Source organism: Pelophylax lessonae, assembly GCF_965119305.1.
Source record: "Pelophylax lessonae genome assembly, chromosome: 1".
NCBI lineage: Eukaryota > Metazoa > Chordata > Amphibia > Anura > Ranidae > Pelophylax > Pelophylax lessonae.
Window position 1 is genome coordinate 2,683,185 of NC_138768.1, and position 17,496 is coordinate 2,700,680.

A 17,496-nucleotide genomic window follows, 5' to 3' on the forward strand; every position below is an offset into this window, starting at 1 on the left:
GTTCATTGACGGACACAGCTCCAGAATCTTCTTAAGCATTGTGTTATGCTGCCCCCTACAGGAGTAGGACACTAGGCAGGAAAAAGCTTGACCGCGCCTCTGGGGCGGTCCTAGGGGGGATACACTCCCACTTCCTGCTATAGGCATTCAGTTTTGTTGCGAGCAGTGTCAGAAGAAATATAACCCAACTCCACAGAGGGTCGGTTGCCGCATCCGTCAGTAAATATCAGAGAAAAGGATTTTACGGTAAGACAAAAATCCAATTTTTTCTTTCCTTCATTATTGGACACCGCTCCAGAATCTTCTTAACCACTGGGACGTCCCAAAGCAGTGTTAAACATGAAGGGTGGGGAAAAACACAGCAGAAAAATTCCCAAAGGGCTAAACCTAGCCAACATGGAGGTCCACCAGGAACAACTGGAGCTCACCTGAAAACAATACACCCTCAAAGAGGACCAGGTCTTCTCAAACAGCGGCCTGCAAAACCTTGCGGCCAAAAGCAGCATCCGCAGATGCCAGTACATCCACTTTCTACAATGTTGTGAAAGTGTGTACAGACAACCAGGTGGCCTCCTTGCAAACCTGTATCACTGACGGGAGAAGGCCCAGCAGGCACTAAGCGCCCGCATAGAAAGCGCCTTAACAGGGAACGGAGGAACCTGACCCTTAATGGAATAAGCCTGCACTACCGTCTGTCTCGTCCCATCTGGAAATGGTATTGGCAGACGCGACCAACCCTTAAGCCCCGTACACACGCAACGATTATCGGCCGACCGATCGTCCGTCTTTTGTCCAGAGTTGTGTTTTGTTGGTTGGAATGTGCCTAGACTGCACACAAATTTTCTCGCCCAACAAAATTCTACTTCAGAAGTGATGTCATGTGTTGGATTGCTTTCTTCGTGTTCTTTCTTCTCTGGGCATGCCCAGTCTTGCTCATTAGATTTTTCCCTGTCGAAATCTGTACTGACTGCACGAAAATCGGCCGTGTTTTGACGGCGGACAAAAATTTTATAGCCTGCACACCATATTTTTTTTTCGGCCGAAAAGTCGGAGTCGGTTGTCAGAAGCATCATACTAACAAGCCGAAAATCGTCAGATCGGTCGTCGGACGAAAATTCCCTGCCAATTTTCGACGCGTGTGTACGGGGCTTTAGTGAGGTCCATCTGTAAGGACAACCGGGAAGGCTGATTTCCTAAACAACGCAGTTGCCACAAGGTACACCCTGATTGCCCGACTCACATCCAGAGAGTGCAAGGCAATCTCCCTAGGAGATTTAAGCTTCGGACACAGGAAAGGCTATGTCTTCCTTCAGATGAAAACCAGAAACAACCTTAGGAAGGAAAGGCTGACAAGGGCGAAGCACCATCTTATCTCTGTGAGCCACCAGGTAAGGAGAACGACAAGACAGCGCCGCCAGCTCTGGACACCCTGCGTACAGAAGTACAGCCACCAAGGCTACCTTCTGGGACAATGTAAGCAGAGGAAGCTCACAATTTTTTTCGAAAGGCGGTTACTGGACAACTGACAGCATCAAATTGAGATCCGACGGAGGCAACGGAGACGTTACTGGGGGAGCCAAGTGGCAAACCCCCTGAATAAAAGGTGCAAACCAAATAACGCAAAGCCAAAAAGGATGGTAAAAGAAGACCGCCAAAGCTAAAACCTGGCCTTTGACGGTATGCAAGGTCAGGAGCTGCTCAACACCTCATTGGAGGAATGTCAAAATCCGAGCCACCAAAAAGGGAACGGGGAATGAACCCCAAGAAACTCATCACGCAATGTACGTCTTCCAAGCGCTAGGGTAAATCTTCCTAGAGGAAGATTTTCTAGCCTTTAACAGCATGGGAATCACCCATCCAGACAACCCCCCCCTATCCTTCAGCACCTGACTTTCAACAGTCAAGCCGTTAAAGCCAGCGACTAAAGCAGGATGGAAAATTGGCCCAAGGGCCTAAAGATCTTCTCTGAGAGGAAGTGGCCAAGGGGCATCCACCACCAGCCGTACCAAGACACTAGGGATGACCGAATCCCTTCTGCCTCGATCCTTCGCACACGTTTTAGTGGGGGAAAGGCGTATATCAGATGATACTGGCCCCAAGGAGCCACCATAAATTCTGTGGCGTCGGGCAGAGGATACCGAGACCTTGGCACAATTCTCTGTACCTGCTGTACCTGTAATGGTGTGGGGGAGGAGGGGGGGGGGGTAATAGATCAGGCTGGTGGTGTTGTAATGGTGTGGAGGAGGAGGGGGGGGGGGTAGTGGATCAGGCTGGTGGTGGTGTAATGGTGTGGGGGAGGGGTGCAGTAATGGTTCAGGCTGGTGGTGTAATGCTAAGGGGGGAGGAGGGGGTAACGGTTTAGACTGGTGGTGGTGTAATGGTGTGGGGGAGGGAATAACGGTTTAGGCTGGTGGTGTAATGGTGTGGGGGGGGGCAGTAATGGTTCTGGCTGGTAGTGGTGGTGTAATGGTGTGGGGGAGGTAATAACGGTTTAGGCTGGTGGTGGTGTAATGGTGTGGGGGGGGGGGGGGGGAGGAGGGGGGGCAGTAATGGTTCTGGCTGGTGGTGGTGGTGTAATGGTGTGGGGGGGAGCGGTTCAGGCTGCTGGTTGCATAATGGCGGGGGGGGGGGGGAGGGGGAAATCTTGGCACACTTTGGACCCCTTTAGTGTTTAAACCCCACCCCCTACCTGAGTATTGTTGCTGACCATGTCCATCCCTTTATGACTCCGGTGTCCTCATCTTCTGATGGCTCCTCCCATCTTCTGATGGCTCCTCCCAGCAGGATAATGCACCATGTCACAAAGCTCCAATCATCTCACCACTGGTTTCTTCACCATGACAATGAGGTCACTGTCCTCCAATGGCCACCACACTGCCCACATCTCATCCAATAGAGCACCTTTGGGATGTGGTGGAAGGGAAGATTGGCATCATGGATGTGCAGCCGACAAATCTGCATCATGTCACTATGGAGGAAAATCTCTGAGGAAAGTTTCCCGCACCTTGTTGTATCTATGCCACCAAGAATGAAGGCAAAAGGGGGGTCCAACCTGCTACTAGTAAAGGTAAACCCAAAAAAGTGGCTGGTGAGTGTATTGTGGGGGGAGGTGAGGGCATAAGGAAGAATATTTCAGGAGGAATCACCATTTTGACTTTTATTTTTTCGAGAGTCCTGAGGATTTGATTTTGGCACTCGCACCATTCTGTTCGGCATATTCACTTTAGGATGAGAAGATAAAAGAGGTTTTAGTAACGGAGATTTCTGCACGCGGTTTTTGTATATTGTGACCACATTAGAATACAGAACAGATTTTGTAAAAGGAAGCACAACACAGAATTTTGATTTATTTATGGTTGCTAGGACTGCCCTCCACCCTAGCAACCAATTCCTTGTTAACCTCGGGAAGCTCCTGTCCTCCATCCAGCACTGTCCCGCCTCCCGCTGTCAGCTCGGTGAGGACAACAGCAGGATGGGCGGGGAAGAAAAGGCTCCTAAATGGTGGGACCCTGACAGTCCGGATGGGACAGTGACTTGGTCCACATCTGGCCTGCCATTTAGTGATGCCGGCTATACACAATGGGCGTATGATCCCAATTCATGAAAGAAACCTTCCTTCCAGCTTCCGGTCAGGAAGTCAAGGATCTGTTCTGTAAGATGTTGCAGAGTGGGGGTCATCTGGAAAAGTCCGAGCATGTGGTCCAACACCACCCCCTCCCCCAAAAATAAAAAAATAGGAGCCTATGCTTCTGTGTAGAATATTGCAAAATGAATGCATCCACCCATCGAGATGCCTATCCCTTTCCATGGGTGGAGGAGTCTCTCTTGACCGAGATGGGGTACTTGTCAGGAATCCAGCATACGAGAGGGACAAGCTGGATCCTTAGTGGGAGCTTTTATCCCAATCATGATTAAAAACAACCTTTCCCAAACTCCGTGGTGTACAATGTCGTAGAAGAGGATCAAGGAAGTACCAGGAAGCTATCAAATCAGAACTTACTAAAGTCTTGTGTTTTAATCTCAGGTTCTCCTTCCCTGCACCCCTAATCATATCATCCCCTCCCATTATCCTAATCATAACCCCATCCTCCTCCAATCAAGACCCCCCATTATATACCCTCACTTTTTAAACATTCATCAGTTATGTCTTAGAAGGACCTAGGTAAAGTTGCCTTAGAAGGGCGCTGATGGCGTGTCTTAGGACCCTGATGGCGTGGTCTTGGGTCAGCCGTGTCTTGGAAGGCCCTTAGTGGCTTGTATTGGGTTAGTCCTGAATGGGAAGGCCCCTGGTGGAGATGCATTGGGTCAGTTGTATATTGGAAGGACCTGGGTGGAGTTTATCATGTCACTTTTGTATTATATCAATTGTGTATGAGAAGGCCACAGGTGGAGATGTATCAGGTCAGTTGTGTATTGTAAGGACTCTGGTAGAGTTGTATAAGGTCAGTCGTGTATTAGGAGGACCCAGGTGAAGTGGCATTGGATCAGTCGTGTATTGGAAGTACACTGGTGGAGTGGCATTGGATCAGTCGTGTATTGGAAGTACACTGGTAGAGTGGCATTGGATCAGTCGTGTATTGGAAGTACACTGGTAGAGTGGCATTGGATCAGTCGTGTATTGGAAGTACACTGGTAGAGTGGCTTTGGATCAGTCGTGTATTGGAAGTACACTGGTAGAGTGGCATTGGATCAGTCGTGTATTGGAAGTACACTGGTAGAGTGGCTTTGGATCAGTCGTGTATTGGAAGTACACTGGTAGAGTGGCATTGGATCAGTAGTGTATTGGAAGTACACTAGTGGAGTGGCATTGGATCAGTCGTGTATTGGATGTACACTAGTGGAGTGGCAGTGGATCAGTCGTGTATTGGATGTACACTAGTGGAGTGGCAGTGGATCAGTCGTGTATTAGGAGGACCCAGGTGAAGTAGTTTTGGGCCAGTCGTGTATTGGAAGTACACTGGTGGAGTGGCATTGGAAGTACACTGGTGGAGTGGCATTGGATCAGTCGTGTATTCGAAGTACACTGGTGGAGTGGCATTGGATCAGTCGTGCATTGGAAGTACACTGGTGGAGTGGCATTGGATCAGTCGTGTATTGGAAGTACACTGGTGGAGTGGCATTGGAAGTACACTGGTGGAGTGGCATTGGATCAGTCGTGTATTGGATGTACACTGGTGGAGTGGCATTGGATCAGTCGTGTATTAGGAGGACCCAGGTGAAGTAGTTTTGGGCCAGTCGTATATTGGAAGTACACTGGTGGAGTGGCATTGGAAGTACACTGGTGGAGTGGCATTGGATCAGTCGTGTATTGGAAGTACACTGATGGGAGTGGCATTGGAAGTACACTGGTGGAGTGGCATTGGATCAGTCGTGTATTGGAAGTACACTGATGGGAGTGGCATTGGAAGTACACTGGTGGAGTGGCATTGGATCAGTCGTGTATTGGAAGTACACTGGTAGAGTGGCATTGGATCAGTCGTGTATTGGATGTACACTGGTGGAGTGGCAGTGGATCAGTCGTGTATTAGGAGGACCCAGGTGAAGTAGTTTTGGGCCAGTCGTGTATTGGAAGTACACTGGTGGAGTGGCATTGGATCAGTCGTGTATTGGAAGTACACTGGTGGAGTGGCACTGGATCAGTCGTGTATTGGAAGTACACTGGTGGAGTGGCATTGGAAGTACACTGGTGGAGTGGCATTGGATCAGTCGTGTATTAGATAAATCCCTCCATCATACCCCCCTCTCTACATACAACCCCTCATTTTATCCACCTAATCATAACCTCCTCCTCTCTTCAAGACCCCTCTCACCCCATCATATTCCCTCACTTAAAGATGAAACATTCATCAGTCATGTCTTAGAAGGACCCTGGTAGCGTTGTATTGGATCAGTTGTATACCGGAAGGACCTGGGTGGAGTTGAATTGGATGAGTTGTGTATGAGAAGGACCCTGGTTGCATTGTATTGAGTCAGTCGTGGATTAGGAGGACTCTAGTGACGTACTGGGTAAGTCCTGTATTGGATGGACTCTGGTGGAGATGTACTGGATCAGTCGTGTATGAGAAGGACCCTGGTGGAGATGTACTGGGTAAGTCCTGTATTGGATGGACTCTGATGGAGATGTATTGGGCAAGTCATGTATTGGATGGACTCTGGTGGAGATGTACTGGGTAAGTCCTGTATTGGATGGACTCTGGTGGAGATGTATTGGATCAGTCGTGTATGAGAAGGACCCTGGTGGCATTGTATTGGGTCAGTCATGGATTAGGAGGACTCTGGTGGAGATGTATTGGGTCAATCATGTATTGGAAGGCCCCTGGTGGAGATGTGATGGGTCAGTTGTATATTGGAAGGACCTGGGTGGAGTTGTATTGGATCAGTCGTGTATGAGAAGGACCCTGATTGCATTGTATTGGGTCAGTCGTTGATTAGGAGGACTCTGGTGGAGATGTATTGGGTCAGTCGTGGATTAGGAGGACTCTGGTGGAGATGTATTGGGTAAGTCATGTATGAGAAGGACCCTGGTGGAGATGTATTGATCATGGCTCTTCAGCACTCTCCATGCCACACATGGCCATGGGTTGTTATAGGGAAGTTGCCGGCATGGTGACAGACACCTAGAGGACGGGGCCATGACACCATGAGATCACAGGAAGTGGGTTGTGACACTGGACATCATGTAACCCAGAAGAGGAGCGGCACTGTATTGGGGGAGGGGGGGACAGTACCGGTGATGGGGTAAGTATTGCAGAGCACTCACACAATTCCTCTCTCCTCCGAAGAGCTACTTTAATTCCTATTAATCACATCACATTGCAGAGTTCTATAAAAATAAAATTCTTTCTGCTACACGCCAAGTGCCAGGAGGGAGGAGCCACAGCCATGTGACCTGCGTGCCCCAATGACATTTGTCCTGCGTGCTCCAATGACATTCCAGACACTGCAGTGGAATAAGCTGGATGTCAGTCCCGACACTGTGCAGAACAGTCTATATACAAAGTCCATGGGCCTCAGTCCATCTCAGGAACAGTCCAACCCCCCCCCCCCCTTTCAGGTCTCCAGACTCCCAGTGCCATCTCCAGGACAGTCCACCCCCTCCCTGGTCCCAAGGACTCCCAGTCCATCTTCAGAACAGTCCACCCTCTCTCCAGTCTCCAAGACTCTCAGTCCACCCTCTCTCTGGTCCCGATGACTCTCAGACCATCTCCAGCATAGTCTACCCCCTCTCTGGACCCCAGGACTTCCAGTCCATCTGCAGAATAGTCTACCCCCTCTTTGGTCCCCAGGACTCTTAGTCAAACTCCAGAATAGTCCTCCCTCTCTCCAGTCCATTCTTCTTTGGTCCTGAGGACTCTCAGTCCATCTCCAGACTAGTCCACTCCACTCTGGTCCCTGGGACTCTCGGTCCATCTCCAGTATAGTCCACCCTCTCCCCAATCCCGAGAATGCTCCGTTCATTTCAGGCAGTGGTGTCCGGCGCCCCCTCCACCCCAGCGCTGTGCAGGTTCTTGCGGTAGCACTCCAGACTGCACAGTGGGACCAGAGTCTTGGAACAAGAGTAGCGTTTAAGGTTGGTGCAGCCGGGCACTCCGCAGAGCTGTGGTGCTGGGAGAGCGGGGCGTGGCTCTGCAGGGGTTGGGTACGGCACTCCCACCGGATAGGACAAGGTAATGCCGTGTGCGGTGTGCTGGTAGCGGACGGTGGGGCAGGGCGGTTGGCGTCCGCGCCTTCCTTGGCTGGGTTTGGCACCCCGTGATTTGGAGGTTTTGGTCAGCCTCTCGATAGTCTGCTTCTTGCTCTCCTCGGCCTTCTTGGCGGCCTGCAGCCGTCTTTTCCGGGCCTTCTCCTCCCTCTTTACCAACATCTCCTGGGACAGTTCAGGCGGGGGATGGGTGTATACTGGGGGTGGGTACAGAGGAATGGGTGGAGCCTGCTGCTTCTGTAGGAGGGCTTTCTGTAGAGAGAAGAACGGATGTTATACGTCTGACCACACCCAGAACCATAAACTTCACAGACTGGAGACATGCAGAACTAGGACAGCAGTCTGATAAATCCTGCAAACCCAGGGCCCGCAGATCAGGGCTATATGGACCTAGAGGGGCATTGTGATAGAAGGCCCGCCCCTCAGGGGCCCAGAGGTGACGGTAGGATGGCATAAGGTCCACCCACAGGGGTGACGCGGGGGATGGGTGCGCCCTTTAGAGGCCTGGGAGGGCACAATATGATGGGATGGGGCCACGGAGGGTTTAGGGGCTGGTGTTATGATGGGATGGGGCCATCCGAAGGGGAAAACTTATTATATGATGGGAATCACCCAATGATGTGATGATGGGATGGGGCTGCCCCTCAGGGACGATTATGATGGGACGTTATATGCGATAGGTCCACCCCCTTCAGGGACATTTGGATGGGATAGGTCCACCAACAAGGGGCGACGTTAGAATGAGATGGGGCCACACAGCGTGGGTGGGATCGGTGTTATGATGGGAAGGAGCCGCTCAGAGGGTGGTGGTGGTGGTGGTGGTGGGGGGGGGACAAAATCATGATGGCAACAGGGCAGGGGGGGGGGGGGGGGGGAGAACGACACACTATAATTTGATGGGGCTGGCGGGGGGGGGGGGGGGGTGGGGTGTGTGAATGACGTTATGATGGGATAGGGACACCCAGGAGGGGGGAGTTATGATAGGATAGGGCCACCCGGGGGGGGGGGGGGGGGGGAACGTGGGGACATAACGATGGGTTGGGGCCTGATGAGGTCATTATGATGATGTGATGGAACCACCCCTCAGGGACGGTTATGGTGGAACGTTATATGTGATGGGGCCACCCCTCAGGGGCCCAGAGGGGAAGTTGTATGTGATGGGTCCGCCCCCTCACCTGGCGAGCGGTCAACAGCTTCTCATCGATCTCCCGTTTCAAGTCTCCATTCACATCCAGCTCTCCTCTCTCTAGTGCGTCCAACCAGCGGTTTTCCTCATCCTGCTCTGTCTCCCGGGGCCCCACCGGGGAGGGCATAGGGTCCAGGTTACTGTCCTCATCTGTAGGAAGGATTCAGATACAGAATATGGTCACATATCGGGCAATCTACCTGAGCACACACAACGCAATCCATCAGATGAGAAACAGTAGTGAGGTTCCCGGGAACTTACAAGCTTCAGCCCATTCCTGGTCATGGGTGATCTGCCAACCTCCATATTTAAGCAACCCAACCCACCAGCGGAGGGTACAATGGCTTACGCATTAAAACGATGGCACTCCCCATACAATGGCAGTGCTCAGCAATGCAGTTCCCCATACAGTGGCTGGAGAGGGGGGGGGGGGGGGGGGGGAGGAGAGCTGTGCACTTCATACACATTGGGCCCCCAATACGGACATACGAGTCTCTAGGAGGACATTGATAGATCAGTGAGCTCACCTAGCCAGGCCCGGTACTGCTCAATAGGGACTCCTTCCATCGGCTCCTCCTCCTCGTCCACCACCGTGAGCGGAGACTGCGGCACCTCTGGGACCACCGTGAATGTGGGGACACTGCAGAGAGACGGGGGGGGGGGGGGGCACAAGTCATGTCAGTGCAGGCAGAGTACAGGAACCAGTCAGTCCAATCCCTACCACCTCATAAAATAAAAGGAACGCTTTACAAACACATCAGATCTCAACAGGGGAAAAAATCATGCTGGATATCTATACTGGTATGGACTGGGAAATGTGTTGGGATCCATACTGGTATGGACTGGGAAATGTGTTGGGATCCATACTGGTATGGACTGGGAAATGTGTTGGGAAGGAAAGGATGCCACATCGTTGGATGGAAATGAAAATTATCACCCTACAGAGGGCTGAATTCAAAGACACCCCGAAAATCAAAGTGAAAAAAATGATGCAGCAGGTGAGTCCATTTTGTTGGAATTTCATTGCAGGACCTCAGAATGGTCCTCAGTAGTTTGTATGACCCCCACGTGCTTGTATGCATGCCTGACAACGTTGGGGGAAGCTCCTTATATAGTTACATAATTAGTGAGGTTGAAAAAAGATATCAGTCCATCCAGTTCAACCTATGATGTGCGTGTGTGTGTTTGCTGTTAACCGTACATTGTATACCCCCTGTATGTTGTACATTGTATACCCCCTGTATGTTGTACATTGTATACCCCCTGTATGTTGTACATTGTATACCCCCGGTATGTTGTACATTGTATACCCCTGTATGTTGTGGTCTTTAAGGTGCCCATCTAATAGTTTTTTGAAACTATCAATGCTCCCTGCTGATACGACTGCTTGTGGAAGAGAATTCCACATCCTTTCCGCTCTTACAGTGAAGAACCCCTTACGCACTTTAAGGTTAAACCGCCTTTCCTCAAGTTTTAGTGAGTGGCCACGTGTCTTATTGTATCTCCTTTCTCTGAATAGTTTGTTCCTTATGCTAGGGTCACCAGTACAGTATTTGTACATTGATATCATATCCCCCCTCAATCGTCTTTTCTCCAGAGAGAATAGGTTCAGTGCTTGTAGTCTTTCCTCATAGCTGATGTCCTCCATTCCCCTAATTATTTTTGTTCCCCTTCTCTGGACTCTCTCCAGTTCCAGCACATCCTTCCTGAGGACCGGTGCCCAGAACTGGACAGCATACTCCAGATGTGGCCGGACCAGAGTCTTGTAGGGAGGGAGAATAATCTCTTTATTTCTGGAGCGAATCCCCTTTTTTATACATCCCAGTATTCTGTTGGCTTTGCTTGCAGCGGCTTGGCATTGCATGCCACTGCCCAGCCTGTTGTCTACCAGTACCCCCAAGTCTTTTTCCATCCTAGACTCACCCAGAGGTTCCCCCCCTAGTGAGTAGCTTGCTTTCTGGTTTCTGGCCCCCAAGTGCATTACTTTACATTTTTCTACATTAAACCTCATCTGCCATGTAGTTGCCCCCCCACCCCGTTATTTTGTTCAGGTCCGCTTGTAAGGTTTCCACATCCTGCATAGAAGATATTGGCATGCTTAGTTTAGTATCATCCACAAATACTGAGATTGTACTAGATATCCCCTCCTCTAGATCATTTATGAATGAACAGGATTGGTCCCAGGACCGAACCCTGGGGGACCCCACTTTCCACACCCGCCCAATCTGAGTACTCCCCATTAATCACCCCCCTCTGGACTCTCCCCTGGAGTCAGTTCTCTATCCAGGTACTCACCTTATGGTCCATACCTACCTTCCTTAGTTTGTACAGTAAGCGTTTGCGGGGAACGGTGTCAAAGGCCTTTGCAAAGTCCAGATACACCACATCCACAGACCTTCCTTTATCCAGATACACCACATCCACAGGCTTCCCTTTATCCAGATACACCACATCCACAGACTTTCCTTTATCCAGATACACCACATCCACAGACCTTCCTTTATCCAGATACACCACATCCACAGGCTTTCCTTTATCTAGATGGCAGCTCACTTCATCGTAGAAGGTTAATAGATTGGTTTGGCAAGAACGATTTTTCATGAATCCATGCTGATTACTACTAATAATACCATTTTCATTACGAAAGTCTTGTATGTGGTCCCTTAACATCCCCTCCAAAATCTTGCAGACTACTGATGTTAGGCTGACCGGCCTATAGTTACCCGGGATATATCTCTGCCCTTTTTAAATATTGGTACCACGTTGGCTTTTTTCCAATCAGCTGGCACCATACCCGTCTGTAAACTATCCTTAAAGATGAAGAATAATGGTCTGGCAATCACCTGGCTGAGCTCTTTAAGAACCCTCGGGTGCAAGCCATCCGTTCCCGGTGATTTATTTATGTTCAGTTTCTCTAGTTTAGTTCTAAGTCTATCTTCTGTTAGCCATGGCGGCACTTCCTGAGGTGTGTGGTTTAGTTTGGCCTTACAAGCAAGGTTCGTGTAGCCCCCCGATTCTTTTGTGAAGACTGAAGAGAAGAAATTATTTAACACTTCCGCCTTTTCTCTGTACTCAGTGGCCAAATTTCCTTTGTCATCTTTTATGGGGCCAATGTGCTCTGGCCTCGCTTTCTTACTGTTAATATATTTAAAGAACTTCTTGGGGTTCTTTTTACTCTCCTCCGCTATATGTCTCTCGTGTTCCATTTTAGCCGCCCTGATTTCATCTTTACATTTCTTATTACACTCTTTGTAATGATTAAATGCTGCCAATGACCCCTCAGTCTTGTATTTTTTGAAGGCCTTTTCTTTAGCACTAATATACATTTTTATGTTGGAGTTTAGCCACCCAGGGTTTAGTTTTGCTCTTTTAAATGTATTCCCCTTTATAATGCACTGGCCAATCCCCTTGTTAAGTATGCTCTTGAAGCACTCCCATTTTTCCTCTGTGTTCTTTGTTCCCAGGGTTCTATCCCATTTGATATTTTCTAGCAGCGAGCGCAGTTTTGGGAAATTGGCTCTTTTGAAATTCAGTGTCCTATTACCCCTCTGCTTCCTATAACTGTAATTAATACTGATGAGACGACGGATGGTGTCCTGGGGTATTTCCTCCCAGATCTGGACCAGGGCATCACTGAGCTCCTGAACAGACTGAGGTGCAACCTGATGGCATCAGATGGACAGAAACAGAATGTCCCAGAGGTGTTCTATTGGATTTAGGTCAGGCGAGCGTGGGAGCCATTCAATGGTATCAATTCCTTCATCCTCCAGGAACTGGCTTTATACTCTCACCACATGAGGCCCGGCATTGTTGTGCACCAGGAGGAACCCAGGACCCACTGCACCAGCATAGGGTCTGACAATGGGTCCAAAGGTTTCGTCCCAATCCCTATTGGCAGTCAGGGTGCCATTGTCTAGCCTGTAGAGGTCTGTGTGTCCCTCCATAGATATGCCTCCCAGACCATCACTGACCACCACCCAACCGGTCATGCTGAACGATGTTACAGACAGCATAATGTTCTCCACGGCTTCTCCAGACCCTTTCACGTCTGTCACATGTGCTCAGGGTGAACCTGCTCTCATCTGTGAAAAGCACAGGGTGCCAGTGCCAGACCTGCCAATTCTGGTGTTCAATGGCAAATGCCAATCAAGCTCCACGGTGCCAGGCAGTGAGCACAGGGCCCACTAGGGGACCACAGTCCCTCAGGCCACCCTCATGAAATCTGTTTCTGATTGTTTGTTCAGAGACATTCACACCAGTGGCTGCTGGAGGTGATTTTGTAGGGCTCTGGCAGTGCTTATCCTGTTCCTCCTTGCCCAAAGGAGCCGATACCGGTCCTGCTGATGTGTTAAGGACCTTCTATGGCTCTGTCCAGCTCTCCGAACTGCCTGTCTCCTGGAATCTCCTCTATGCTCCTGAGACTGTGCTGGGAGACACAGCAATCCTTCTGGCAATGGGACGTATTGATGTGCCATCCTGGAGGAGTTGGACTGCCTGTGCAACCTCTATAGGGTCCAGGTATGGCCTCATACTACCAGTAGTGACACTGACCCCCCTCTATAGGGTCCAGGTATGGCCTCATACTACCAGTAGTGACACTGACCCCCTCTATAGGGTCCAGGTATCTTCTCATGCTACCAGTAGTGACACTGACCCCCCCTCTATAGGGTCCAGGTATGGCCTCATACTACCAGTAATGACACTGACCCCCTCTATAGGGTCCAGGTATGTCCTCATACTACCAGTAGTGACACTGACCCCCTCTATAGGGTCCAGGTATGTCCTCATACTACCAGTAGTGACACTGACCCCCTCTATAGGGTCCAGGTATGTCCTCATGCTACCAGTAGTGACACTGACCCCCCTCTATAGGGTCCAGGTATGTCCTCATACTACCAGTAGTGACACTGACCCCCTCTATAGGGTCCAGGTATGTCCTCATACTACCAGTAGTGACACTGACCCCAGCCAAATGCAAAACTAGTGACAAACAGTCAGAAAAGAGAAGGGAAAAAAAAAAAAGTCAGTGGCCTCCACCTGTAAAACCGATCCTGGTTTGGCGGTCGCCTCATTGTTGCCCATCTAGTGCCCCCATTTCATTAACACCAAAGCAGCTGAAACTGATTAATAACCCCCTCTACTACTTAACTGACCAGATCAATATCCCAGGAGTTTAACCACTTCTGGACTGCTCATGTTGCTGCTACTGCAGCACAGCAGCAGCCCTGAGTCCAGCGGCATAGACCTACATCGCTGGATTCCATCCACAGCAGGAGTTGGGCCGGAGGAGGAGAGGCGGCGATTGCTGTCTCTCTTCCCTGATTGTCGGGGAAAGTGTGAGAAGATCCGCCTGCTTATGTAAACAAAGCAGGCGGATCTTCTCTGTGACAGACAGGAAGAGATTACAGGATTCAGCATAGCTGAACATGCGATCTCTGTCTGTCACACAACCCCCTCCCCCCACACACGTCAGTAAGCATGAGGCACACATTTAACCCATTGCTCACCAACAGTGTTAACCCCTTCCCTGCCAGTGTCATTAGTACAATGACAGTGCATATTTATAGCACTGATTACTGTAGTAATGTCACTGGTCCCCCCAAAAGTGTCAAAAATGTCAGTCAGGGGTCCGACCTGTCCGCCGCAATGTCGCAGTCCAGGAGAAAAAAAAATAAAAAATTGTCCTAAAATGTTAAAATTTGATTTGTAAATTTTTGTTTTGGAATGTTCTATATCAGAATGTGAAAAAATATTGTTTCTTTTCAAAATTGTCCCTCTGGATAAAAATACGCTCATTGAGGATTTTTTTGTCCAAGACATGTAACTAAATACATTTTGGCCTAAATATATGACAAACATTGAATATATTGGATATCTTTTAACTGTCAAAGTAGAAAATAAAAATTTTTTGCAAAATCTTTGCTCTTTTTTTTTTTTTTTATATTGCAAAAAATGAAAAGCGCAGAGGTGATCAAATACCACCAAATGAAAGTTCTGTTTGTGGGGAAAAAAAAAGGATTTCAATTTAGTTTGGGTACAGCATTGCATGACCGCGCAATTGTCAGTTAAAGTCGCGCAGTGCCAAGTTAAAAAAAAGTGGCCTGGTCAATGAGCAGGAAAATCCTCTGGGACTGAAGTGGTTAATGACTTCATGCTGTACTCCGATTATAAGATGTTCCTTTCATTGATTGGAGCCGCGTACAAATCCAGAGACACGAATCCGCAGAGAAAACCGTCATGTACGGATCTCCGACTTCCCAAAGTCATACCTGGCCCCACCCACTTACTCCCAATTCATGTAAGGAAGGGGGAGAAGGGGGGAGTGAGGAAAGGGAAAAGAGGGGGGGGGGGGGAATGGAACTCACTTCTTGGTCCCCAGCACTTGTCCTCCCAGTTTGATCTTCAGTTTCAGTTGTGGTTTGTGCTGGGATTTGTGGGAGGAGTCAGGATGCTGGGAAAGGGAGTACTCAGAGATCCCGCCCACTTCCTGGTGATGTTTCTTTTTATGTTTTTTGTGTTTTTTATGTTTCTTCTTATGAGCTCCGTGTGAGGGGGCGTCGCCATCATCACCTGGGGGGAGAAGGGGAGAAAATCAGGTGACCACACATCATACAATCTGATTGTACAATCTCCTACCATCCGTGTACACAGTGATCACCCCCCCCCCCCCCACATACATACAGTGATCCCCCCACACAGAAATATACAGTGATCTCACCCCTATATACAGACAGTGATCCCCCCTATATAATATATAGACAGTGATTTCCCCCCCTCCCATATATAATATACAGACAGTGATTCCCCCCCCCCCCCATATATAATATAGACAGTGATTTCCCCCCCTCCCATATATAATATACAGACAGTGATTCCCCCCCCCCCGATATACAGACAGTGATTCCCCCCCCCCCCGATATACAGACAGTGATCACCCCCCCCCCCAATATACAGACAGTGATCACCCCCCCCCCCATATAATATACAGACAATGATCACCCCCCCCCATATAATATACAGACAATGATCACCCCCCATATATAATATACAGTGATTCCCTAGATATATATATATATATATATATATATATATATATATATATATATATATATATATATATATATATATATATATATATATATATATATATATATACACACACACACACACACACACACACACACACAGCAATCCCCCCCATATCATTTACAGACAGTGATCAGCCCCCCATACATAAAATATACAGTGATCAGCCCCTCTCCCCCAATATATAATATACAGACAGATCTCACCCACACATATATATTATATATACACACACAGATCTCACCCTCCCCCCCTATATACAGACAGATCTCACCCTCCCCCCCCCTATATACAGACAGATCTCACCCTCCCCCATATTATATATATATATATACACACACACACACACACACACACACACACACACACACACACACACACACACACACACACACACACACACCTGTCAAGATTATTGGGGAGATTAAATAAAAGAAAAGGGGTATTATATTTAGAAGCCATGTATATTCAGTCCTATATAGAGATTTTTAACAGCACAGTTTCCATCTTGTATAGAGGTGATTGAAAGTTCATATATGTTCTTTTGAACAAAATGTCTCTTACAAAAGGGTCTTATATTTTTAGCAGATATTTCTGTCTTTCTTGGTCAGAAATAAGAGGCCTTTTTACATCTCATCAGATAAGAGTCATTTAGCCAGACACCATACTAGTCACTGATGGCCAGTCTACCTTGTAATCTTATCTGTATATAACAATGGACAATAGTTATGTATTCTAGTAGATTAATTTAAACTAAGTTTTAAAGATATAATATATCATATGTGAGAAAATATTAGCAATAATTATGTATTTAAGAACGTTTTGTATAACACATTTTGGTTTTATATTTTTACACATAATAATCTTACTTAGGTGAAGCTAATTACCTCATTTTAGAAAAGTTTGTGTAGGTCTTGTTAAAGTTTTATGACCACATAGATCTTCCGATCTTCCAATCCTAGACACAATGTCTGACAGCATATGACAGAATTCAAGTAATTTAAGGCTTTTCACTAGCCAGAGGTCATAGGTTATCTTGAAAGAAAAAATGCATTTTGTATTCTATATACTGAATCTAACAGTAATACAATACTGCCCCCTTTGGAGACTACTACTACAGGCCTCGACAAAACCCGGGCGCCAGGTCGCATTTGCGACTAGAATTAGCGACCTGGCGCCTGGGATGCCCTGCAGAAGGTTTCCTGTCATTTTTGCACGGACTTCCGCGCACGGACTTCCGGGCCGTCCGAAAATTGAGGCCCCGGCTTTACGGCCTACTTGAGATGAGAGGCATCCAATGGGGAACTGGCGCCCTCTTGTGGTGGCTGGGAGTAATGACTGTTGTAATTACTGTTTCCACTGCCTGTTTGTTCACAATGCCATCTCCCTGTCCAGTTAGTTACCTTTGACAGGGAGTGTGGTTATTTATTATTAATTTTTAAAATGTAAAAACTAAATAATATTTTTTTCTTTTTTTTTTAATTATTAAAAAAAAAAAAAAAAGTATATATATATATATATA

The 17,496-nt window shown here is 48.1% G+C and overlaps 1 protein-coding gene across 1 annotated transcript; it reads right to left on the reverse strand.

Annotated features, from left to right (window-relative positions):
* Positions 1-7,379: 7,379 nt before the first annotated feature.
* On the reverse strand, positions 7,380-15,372 carry INO80B (INO80 complex subunit B). Its single transcript, XM_082271926.1, has 4 exons — positions 15,254-15,372; positions 9,416-9,528; positions 8,878-9,038; positions 7,380-7,954 (listed from the first exon to the last, which is right to left on the reverse strand). The coding sequence occupies exons 2-4, from the start codon at positions 9,453-9,455 to the stop codon at positions 7,460-7,462; spliced, it is 696 nt and encodes a 231-aa protein (XP_082128052.1). The 5' UTR covers positions 9,456-9,528; positions 15,254-15,372; the 3' UTR covers positions 7,380-7,459.
* Positions 15,373-17,496: the final 2,124 nt, after the last annotated feature.

Excerpts from the sequence above, each read along its gene's own strand:
- INO80B (XM_082271926.1), bottom strand. The coding sequence starts at position 9,455 with ATGGAAGGAGTCCCTATTGAGCAGTACCGGGCCTGGCTAG. Across the intron at positions 9,039-9,415 it reads GCAGTACCGGGCCTGGCTAG|ATGAGGACAGTAACCTGGAC; the intron begins GTGAGCTCACTG and ends TCCTTCCTACAG. Across the intron at positions 7,955-8,877 it reads AGCTGTTGACCGCTCGCCAG|AAAGCCCTCCTACAGAAGCA; the intron begins GTGAGGGGGCGG and ends TTCTCTCTACAG.